We start from the raw sequence: 11117 nt of genomic DNA on the forward strand, positions 1-11117 counted from the left end.
CACCTGTTTCTCTCTGCCTCTAAGAGGGACAATTCAGTGTGATCTATTGTCTCCCCTTTTCGTAGACGGAGTTCTAGCTCCTTCCAAGACAGCAAATTTTTAGCATGATCTGAGCTGTTTTCATGTTGCTTAAGTAATGTGCCAATATTGATCCAGTCTTGTTGACCATCTGTACTGAGCTTTGTTGATTTTTTTGAAAACAATTTACAACAAAAACAGTAGACAGCATTACTTTTCTGTGAATATATTAACCAACTTCTCTTTACCTTTTCACCATTTGTGAGAGATCGAAACATGAAATGATAGTGAAATTTCCTATTGTCTGATTGTCTTTTTGGAAATGTGAAGTGGTGGTCAACATGTGCTGGTCCTCTGTTAACCAGATCAATGCGTACTTTGTCATTAATGACTGTTGGCCAGTCAGCTGGATCCAAAGGAGGAGTAGAAAGAGAGCCAGGTGTGGTGGAAGGCATGGGGGTACTGCTCTCCACTTCAACAGGAGAAAGACCTATGGGGAAGTTTAACACCAAAAATTCTTACATTTAGTAAGTTGACATATGTTGGATGTTAGTTTTCCTAGCGGTGAATAATTGTTAATTTATTGTCGATGTAGGAGTAAACTTACCAGCATTGTCAGCTTGGGTGACACCAGAGCTGGAGGTAGAGGTTGATGGGCATGCTAATGAAAAAATCAAAATAAAATAATGAAATAAATTGACTGAATTGAAATTACCTGTGTTCTTAGCATCAAACTTAGAGTATCTTAAAATGCAAAACAATCTGCAAGAGTTTGATGCCATCTTCTTTTAAAAAGTTACTTTAGATAAAATGTATTTTCAACATTAGCAGCTTTGGAGGAAACTCCATAATTTTGCTGAATAATCAGTCCTTAAAAACAGCTACTACACGCTCCCCTCATGACAGATTTCATTTATGAGCAAAGGACAGGACACTACAACAAGTGGTAAATGTATCTATCTCTATAGGTTAAACTAAAACACAGAACTTACCAGCATCGCCAGCTTCTTGGGTGACATGACTGTGTTGTGAACCAGGAAAAGTAGTTGTTGATGGAGCTGCAATGAAATAAAGAAAATAATTAGACATAACGTTAGACTTAATTTTTAAAATGCAGAAGGTTATCATTTTACAGCCCCTTTATACTCACCAACAGCTGGAGGTTTGCTTACTGGCAGCATATACTTTAATAGTGCCCCTGGAAAGGGGACATAAGGAGTAAATTAATGTTAGCCCTTTAGTGTAGAAGCCAAACTGGGTTTATATTGTTCTGTTAAATGCTTTAACATCACAGCAAATGTATAATACTAAACCAATTTTATGCATCATGTTATTAGCATTTATTACATGGCTTGGTTGAATCCCAATGTAGAATGCAGTTGGTTATTTCTTGATAACAGACCGCTGCGAAGTAGAACACACCGTTGCCATGAAAAACAGAGCGTTGCTATGGACGCGGAGCGGACTATTTTCTTTAACATGGAGTCACAGTGTGCAGCGCTGCGCTGCTCAAGTGCGCATTTAAAAGTTCACGGCACAAAGTTAAGAAATGTCGAGCGCACAAATCCTAATGTATATCTGTCCAATAGTTTATTGATCATTTGTTTCTTCACAGTTTTAAATTCCAGTTATTGTGCGTTTGATGCCTATTCATAGTCCTTGTGATGTGTCCGTGATCTAACACTACACACGGTAGTGAGTCGTTTAAAAACAGCAACACACATAAAATACAAATACACAAAATAAAGTCATCTTATGCAAATCCACAGCCTTTTATCTACAGATCAAGCATTATAATGTGAATATATCATATATTGAAGAGAGTTTTACCATGCACGAGGCGCGCGCGCTGTTTGAATAACGTTACTGAATGGAGAATGATTGACGTGGAAAAACGAGTTTCCGTAAACTTTAATTTAATGTGGCTTCACATGACTTCGTGGAATTATAATCAGACGGACCCTCTCAGATCCAAGTCACCCAAAATGACGAGAAAAAAAGCGTGAGGCGCCGAAAAGTGCGCTGTAAGTGTTTGCATCCCAATATTATAAGACTTTTAAGACTTTAGGTATCGGAAAATTAAGCCTACAGGTTTACGTACCTTTATCTTCTTGCTTCTTCTCTTCTTCCAGCCTTTTCTTTTGTTGTTTTTCATGGCCAGAAAGATATTTTCGTTTCTTGTCAGACATCGTCGACGCTGGAGTAACTGACTGACAGACACTGACCGGGTGACGAGTGACATCATAGGGGTCAGTCAGGGTCAAGATTTGCGGGGAACTCGCCATAATAAAGAACTAAATAAAAAACAACTGTGCTTATCATGATGCCTGATAAAGAGCACTGTAGGCCCATTTCTTTTTATTTATTTATTTTATGTTACTTTTGATGTATGATTTTTTTCACCCACTATATAGCAGTGACTCAAGGGGGCCCTCTGCTGGCCACGGGGCCCTTTGCAATTGCAAGGGTCGCTTAGTGGCTTGGCCGGCTCTGATTACTTGCCCCAAATTTTACAATCTCTTCTCCGAATTGAAATTGTCAATAATTTTTCTAGTGGTGTTAATGTTGAAAGCTGTTCTGTGAAAGAGTTGGTTGGTTGGTTAACTTGTTTCTGGCTTGTGGTACTAGGACTGATTTATGACCTCTGGTTGCCTTCCTGAGGAATTTGGCTCATGTTTCAACCACAGTCCTGATCGACTCTTTAATTTGTCTGGTTCGAGTCAGATCTGCTACACCTCACTCAAGTCGACTTTGCTGACTCTATTGCCTTCAAATGGCTGTAGCTCAGTCACTTACTTTTGTCCAATTACAACAAGTTAGTTATTATTTTTAAGTTATTGTAGAATGTGAAAATGAAGGTAACTATTTTTTGGGGGGAAATTTGCAGCACATATATACACTGAACAAAATTATAAATAAACACTTTTGTTTTTGCCACCATTTTTCATCAGCTGAACTCAAAGATCTAAGACTTTTTCTAAGGCCTATTTCTCTCAAATATTGTTCACAAATCTGTCTAAATCTGTGTTAGTGAGCACTTCTCCTCACAGGTGTGGCATATCAAGATGCTGATTAGACAGCATGATTATTGCACAGGTGAGCCTTAGGCTGGCCACAATAAAAGGAGCATTGATTTCAGGTCTCTGATGAAAATAACTATTTTTTATTTTAAATCTTAAATGTATTTATTCATTTGCAGTATAAAATTTAAACGTTATATAATGATTTACATGTATATATATATATATATATATATATATATATATATATATATATATATATATATATATATATAATATATATATATATATATATAATATATATATATATATTATTTTTTTTATTAAGACTGTGACGATGTTTACATGTGCCATATACAGAATCACCAGACAAACAAACATATATACTAACGGCAAACATCACATAACAAGTTCATTCTGACAATGTGTCTGTGTGTGTGTGTCTAGGTATGTGGGAGGAATCATGGAGATCAAAGAGTATCTAGCAGATGTATAACAGATGTAACTAGTATAGAAACAACAAAAATGATGATGATAATGATAATAATAATAAATACTAAATACTAAAGATTTCATTTAGGGGGAAGTCGTGGCCTAATGGTTAGAGAGTCGGACTCCCAATCGAAAGGTTGTGAGTTCGGGTCCCGGGCTGGCATGTACAGTTCTCTCTCCACCCTCAATACCACGACTTAGGTGTCCTTGAGCAAGGCATCGAACCCCCAACTGCTCCCCGGGCGCCGCAGCATAAATGGCTGCCCACTGCTCTGGGTGTGTGCTCACAGTGTGTGTGTGTGTGTTCACTGCTCTGTGTGTGTGCATTTCGGATGGGTTAAATGCAGAGCACAAATTCTGAGTATGGGTCACCATACTTGGCTGAATGTCACTTTACTTCACTTAAGATTGGGAAGGGGTGGATGACAAGGAAAAGGTCAAGTAACAATAATTATACCATATTTTTCGGACTATAAGTCGCACCTAAGTATAAGTCACATCAGTCCAAAAATATGTCATGACGAAGAAAAAAACATATAAGTTGAACTGGACTAAAATTCATTTATTTAGAACCAAGAGAAAACATTGCCGTCTACAGCCGCGAGAGGGCGCTCTGTTTTCAGTGTAGACTACAGGAGCACTGAGCAGCATAGAGCGCCCTCTCGCGGCTGGAGACGGTTATGTTTTCTCTTGGTTCATTTCCCATGGTTAATTTCTCTTGGTTCATGTCAAATTAATTTTGATAAATAAGTCGCACCTGACTATAAGTCGCAGGACCAGCCAAACTATGAAAAAAAGTGTGACTTATAGTCCGGAAAATACGGTAATATTGTAACACTCTATCAGTGAGGTTACATCAATAAAGATAAAAACAGTTTCTAATGCAAAAAGATGTGTATTGTTTCACCACCCATTATATATACATCTCCTAAATAGACCACATGAACAAAGTCCACTGAATGTAATTAAAATAGTCCCCATAGTCTTTGCATAACCAGCTGAATCACGTAGCTCTTACCGCAAACCTGGTCAGTCCCAGACACACATACCCCAGTCCCCGCTGCAGTGTGGTAATACAGGGTCCAAACAGTCATGAAACACTCCTTTAAACACAAGTAAATCCTGCCAGCGAGGCATTAGCTGCAAACGAGGATATCCACCTGGAAACCTAGAGGTCCGACGATTGGAAAACTTTCCGGGAAACACCACCACCACACATTGGTTCCTACCCCCTTATATACATACAAAAATCATCATTCATGAAGAAAATCGGCAGACAGGAAGTACGAAACACAACAGATTATACATGAGTCCAGCATAGCATTATAGGAAATGGAGTCGAAAGAACATCATGGTATTAGTAATCAAGATATACAACTTAACCATCTTAATACAATTTCCATTTTTAAATAACACACTGACATAAATTCAGTATTAATATGTAGTAGTGCTACAATATTAAGAATAATAGTTATAAATTATTAGGGTTGCTTCTGATTAGGGGTGTGCACGGATAGTCGAACATTCGGATATTCGTTCTGCTCTAATTATTCGATAAAAAAAATGAAAATTCAAAAAAATTCGAATTTCGCAAAAAATAAATAAATTCACAAACCTAATTTGGTCACTTTCTGTGATTCTCCACAGCATATTTGAAGATGTATGCAAGCAAAAAATAATTAATGAATGAATAAGGGGCAGGTCACATATCGCGCCTAAAAACGTGTTGAAAACGCTAGGCGCGCCGCTTTCTCCTTCTTTACAAAGCGCTCAGGCAGAAGCGCTCCTGAGGCGTCTGCCGTTGCTAAGCAACAATGACATGCTCTCTCCATGAAGACGTGGAAATTTCAGCAAAGGATAAATGGATTTGCTGCACAAAAAATCGCTTACAGTAGCTCTGCTACTAAATTTATTTCAAAATGGAAATCCATATACAACTATGATCAGCTGTTCCTTCATCTTGGCTGAGCTTTCAACGTTGTTATGGGAAAGGATGAAGCTAAATGTTTAGTTATTGTCACATGACCTGCGCTGCGCTAGCGGCATTCAGAAAAGTTGAGATGTTTTTAACTCGATGCGTGCGCATCGCGACTGCGTCGCTTCCATTGTGGGCGCGCATACCGCGCGCCTACATTGGAAATAACAAACTTGAGCGCGCAAAAGACGCGATATGTGAACACCCCCTAAAAGAACTGCGGTCTTCTACAGTACTTCAAATATGCCATGGAGAATCACAGAAAATGACCGAATTCAAGCCGAGACAAGTGGGAACAATTCTTGCTGGAGCTATGTATTCCACCAGATGAAGCTCCCATTCAGTGGTGAAACGAAAACACGAAGCGCTTCACAAAACTGATTCTCTTAGCACACCGTTATTTGTGAGTCCCGACCACGTCTGTGCCGTCAGAGCACGTTTTTTCCACGGCCGGCCTTATTGTTAACAGACTAAGGAGCCGACTTTCCCCCGATCATGTTTACATGCCCGTGTTTCTTAACAAGAACATGTAAAACAATAGAAAAAAAGAAAAAAAGATTTGCTGACAGTTTAAAGGTTTCAAAGTTAAGTGTAGGCTACGGTCTACAATAGCCTAATTGCTGCAGGCTGCTTTACGTTTTTTCTTTGTTCACTTTTTAATTTTTTTTACTTTTAATCTGTACTTTTGTTTGTTTGCACGCATTGTTAAAGGTTTTCAGCTACAAAACACGATGTGTAATGTTCAAGCTTATTGTGTGTAAGCTTGTTCAAAATGACGGAAACAATAAATGTTGCTGAAAAATAACGTCTGTCTCATTAAACTTCATTTTTTGTGAGCTCAAGTATTCGAATGTGATATTTGCGGAAAACGCCCATCCCTACTTCTGATGTCTACAACCTACTTTAATCCCCAGCCCATGTCACGCCACAACAGGGGTGCCAGAGAAAGATGCAGAGAGGCAACGGAGCATTGAGCTTGAATGCTTATATATAATTATAATGTCTACAAAACAAAACCTTGAGATATAATGGAATTTTGTCGTAGAACATTGTGTATAATGCCTAATAGTCCAGAAATGGTGACAAAATCTTGATTATTAAAGGGTCATGAAACCTGGTTATTTCCAAAGACTATCTACTATAATACCCAAGACATGTCACTCGTATAGTTTTGAATGGGGAAAAATGCAACGCTCAATATGGCCGTTTAATCGCAGGAAGCCCCGCCTTCTGAATGAAAAAGCCAATCGCTAATTGCTAAAGGCATCCCATCACTGCAAAAGTATTGTTTAGTGTAAAACATGTTGGATTCATTAAATAAGCTGTTTCCTCTAAAAAGCCATTTATTCAGCATAGTGATGCCTCTCCTCCATTGGAATCCATAAAAAAACTAGCCATTACGATTTTTTGCCTAAAGGTTGCAGGCTTGCCTTTTAAGGCCCTGTCCCACATCGCATCCTAAACCCTTGCGGTCTTCCTCTTAGTTCACACTTTTGTGACGTAATGCCGCTTTGAATGTTGGGTAGAAGTCTGTTGCGGAGCTCATCTCAGCAACCCGCCAAAATAGAAGTTTGCTGGTTTTAGGTTTGCAAATGTTGAAAATTCATATTAAAATTAAAAAAAAGTAAAGAAAGAAAATTAAAATAGAAATATTAGCATTGTATTTTTTTAAATGCATTATGAAATAATTGTATTTTTAATATTCATTTTTATTCTAAAATATAATAGTATTATACTTTTTGTAATAAAAAGTAAATAAAGTCTCATAATACCATTACTATTATTATTTTATTTTTTTATAGTTATATTTACAGTATATTTAGTATGTCATCTTTTGCATGTCTTTCCTGTTGTAGTGAACTACAGAGGCTCACTTGGTTTTGGTCAAGATAGCATCCTCTCCTTACCAGGAAACATCGGTACACAGGATGTAAAAGACGTGCAGGTAAACACTAATGTTTACTGAGCTCCTGCTCCCATCATCAGTGTAACCAAATATCTATAACGTTTCACTGCATTTTAAAAATTTACAAATATATGTTAGCATACTACTTGTGATAGTTGGAAGTAGATTGCATTTGGTTGTTGAAGTTCTGAAAGTTGGAGGCTCTTCTGAAGTTTGCAGCTTATGTTTTGTGATTTCTACTTTCAACACAGCATACATGATTATAAATATAGTGTTTGTTTCCCTCAAAACAGTTGGCAGTAGACAGTGTTTTGAAGCAAGGTGACTTTGACGAGCAGAAGATCGCTCTGGTTGGAGGCTCTCATGGCGGATTCCTGGCTTGTCATCTGATTGCACAATATCCTGAGTTTTACAAGGCGTGTGTGGCTCGAAACCCCGTCACAAACCTGGCCTCCATGGTCGGCAGCACAGACATCCCAGACTGGTAATGTGACATCGATCTTCATAACCAGTGGATATTAGACCTGTCACTAACGAATATTTAAGTAATCAAGAAAACGGTCGATTATTCTGAAGATTATTTGAGTAACCAGATTATTTTTTTGTGCTAATAAAACAGACCTAAGAAAACAATAGACTTATATATTACTTAGATATGTAGCATGTAAGCAATGAGGCAATAACAATTTGTTACAATAAAATATCAGAAGCAAGTAATCATGGTTTTATGGATCAAAACAGTTAAAATAAATGTAGTAAAACAAGATAATCATAACTTTATGTATTATATCAGTAGGCGACAATGACAATTTAAATTATTTTTTTGTATGTATTTATGTATTAGCAGTTCATATTTGTTCATAAAGCACTTGCTATTCAATTCTGTATAGTATTATTTTTGTTTAGTAGTAGTATTTATAGTTGTTTAATTGTATACACTAATTATGTTCCTAACCAACTCCTAATAACCCTTTTGAAATAGTTAATCTTATTTAGATCAATATTTTATATATATGTGTGTGTGTGTGCGTGCGTGCGTGTGTGTGTGTGTGTGTGTGTGTGCTCATTAGCTGCATCACTTCACGTCTGTAGTAAACGGTGAAACAATTGCAGTACAAATTAATGTTTATTAGTAAATTGATAAATTCAAATTAACTTAAGTACTAGTTTACACAGCACAGTGAACGGTTTTGCACACTTAATAGGCTAAATGGAGATTGCTGACATTGCCTCACACACTCAAGTTCATGCCAGCTCTTGCATCAAAAATAAGATGGAAAGATAAAAAAATGTATAGTTTCCATTGCTCTAGTCTTTGCATCTGTTGGTTTGATGTTTGAATCAAGTCTCCTCTGTTACAATAGAATTGGATAGATGGCACAGTCACACAAAAAGTAGGTTCCTAGTGGAACTGCGGTCCTGAAACTGCTGCCTCCTGTGTCGCAAGAAAACAGTATTGGGGTTATTTTTGTTCAGACCAATGTGAAAATTGAGCAATGTTTTTACCCTGCAAAGACGCGGAGTTGTAAATGTGAACTGGTGGATTGATAAGATAAAAGTCTGTCAATATAAGCATATATATATATATATACATAATATTTACATAATATATGAAATGTGAAATCATTTGTCAATATTTAAAAAAATAAAATGTGTAAAATAAGAGTATTTTTCTCAAATAAATAAATATTTAATACAAATAGAATTAAAAAGGAAGTAAACACTGTAACCAACAGAGCTCTCAGTATTCTGGGAAGTTTGTGTTCACTGGCAATCATATATATTTTGTTTTTAAATAAAGCAAGGGTAACCCTCATTTTACACACAGCACACAGAGAAAATGACATGAATATGATCGATGCACACTTCACAAGATCTCACAGCTGAGTTCAACTAAGTTTGCAAGGTTTGTGAACTTAAATGTTCATTAGTCATTCAAAGATTTGTTTAAATTATATAAATGCGTATTTGCTTAATGCTGATGGCAAACGAGAAATTATAATGTTTGGCTATTATTAATAATATAAAAGCAATCGTTATAATTCTTTCTGTATACATGAACTCCTTAGTTTAACTGTTCTATCGGATTATTAGATTGACTTCTATCTGTATTAGACAGATCTGTTAATGATGACAGTGAACGAGAGAGAGAGAGAGAGAGAGCACTGTGTGTCTTCAGACGCTGCTGCTCTCAGAGTCGTCAAATAAAGTCTGGCGTGCCATCAAAAATAAAAGTCCTGCCTCGAACACATTGGCCAAGCAGAAAAACCTATCGGCTGATATTGATATTTTCAAAAATATTTACTAAAAATAGTTTAAATGCCGAAATGTGAAGTGTATCATTATATAAAACCTTTTTTTGAAAATGTGCATCTGAAGTACCCCAGTATAGTATGATGTATAAATACTTTTTTTTTCAATACAGTAATACTTTTTTGAGGGGTGTTCTTGATGTAATATGCAAACAATCTACAAAAAATGGGTTAATATAAAACTTCTTCCTTTTGATTTGTGGGTAAAATAAGATTTTATGTATTGTGATATTCACCTGTAGACATTTGTGATGGCTGATGGCTTTAAGTGTGTGTGTGTGTGTGTGTGTGTTCAGGTGTTTGGTGGAAGCTGGATTTGAATATAACACAGATATTCATCTTGAACCTGCTATTCTGGAGCAGATGTTAAACAAGTCACCCATAAAACATGTCAGCAAGGTGAGCAGGTGCTTTTCTGATACATTTATGTATGTATCTTTTCCTTTATTTTTAATTTCTTAACTGCTTAGCTTGTAATATACATGGTTGTTTGTTGCTCAGGTAAAAACCCCAGTACTTCTGATGTTGGGGGAAGATGACAAGCGTGTCCCCAGTAAGCAGGGTATTGAATACTACAGAGCCCTGAAGGCATTGCAGGTACCAGTGAGGTAAGTACAGTGAAACTCACACTTTACACTTAACATTCCTCTGCTCTGGATCATTGGTTCATTGGTGTATCCATGTGTCCACAGATTGTTGTGGTACCCAGGCAATAATCACTCTTTGTCCAAAGTTGACGCAGAATCGGATGGGTTCATGAACGCTGCTCTCTGGATCATCCAACATCTTTCTCTGTGATATCACTTCCTCTCCATAAATCATAACCAATTTTTATCACATTGTATTAAAGAGATTTCAGCATTTCTTTCATAAATATCAGCTTTGTCGTTGTCATATCGAGGCATCAGACCACAAAGTGAAAACTCCTCAAAATCTGTTTCTGTGTGATGCAAAAAGCACTTGAAGTAGTTCACAGGCAAATTATTGTGATATTTAGTGAAATGGAGTTTACATTAAATGGCATCTGAAGAGATTCAGTAATGGTTTTAGTTATCAGTTATTGACAAATTATATTTGTGCCAAACTGGTTACCGGTTCAGTGTAGCTAGTTACTTAGATTTTCCGATGGTTTTCTGCTTTTTTTTAATATGGCTACTTTCTGGGATATGCACTAAATTACTTACTGTATTCTTTTCAATAAAAATACTTTCTCTATATCTGAAGAGTAACTTTATGTGAAGCTGATTTCAAACTGAGTGCAAAAGATATGGTATTGATGGAACATCAGTATCAGTATCAGAGTGAGTAATAGCAGAAGCTTGTGTCTCTAAAACTGAAATGCTATGATCATGAAATAAAAGTGGAAACCAAACAAACAAACAAATCGGTTCAGT

The 11117-nt window shown here is 36.7% G+C and overlaps 1 protein-coding gene across 1 annotated transcript in view; it reads left to right on the forward strand.

Moving 5' to 3' along the window:
- LOC132115306 (acylamino-acid-releasing enzyme-like) overlaps window positions 1-10629 on the forward strand; it is a 37930-nt gene extending 27301 nt beyond the window's left edge. Inside the window, exons 19-23 of the mRNA XM_059523697.1 lie at window positions 7362-7450; window positions 7705-7895; window positions 10020-10122; window positions 10225-10331; window positions 10416-10629. Of these exons, the coding sequence (XP_059379680.1) occupies window positions 7362-7450; window positions 7705-7895; window positions 10020-10122; window positions 10225-10331; window positions 10416-10521 (596 nt within the window). The 3' untranslated portion in view covers window positions 10522-10629. The remainder of the gene's footprint in view (window positions 1-7361; window positions 7451-7704; window positions 7896-10019; window positions 10123-10224; window positions 10332-10415) is intronic.
- The last annotated feature ends 488 nt before the right edge of the window (window positions 10630-11117 follow it).

The sequence above is a fragment of the Carassius carassius genome, chromosome 34, assembly GCF_963082965.1.
Source record: "Carassius carassius chromosome 34, fCarCar2.1, whole genome shotgun sequence".
In the NCBI taxonomy this organism is placed as follows: Eukaryota; Metazoa; Chordata; class Actinopteri; order Cypriniformes; family Cyprinidae; genus Carassius; species Carassius carassius.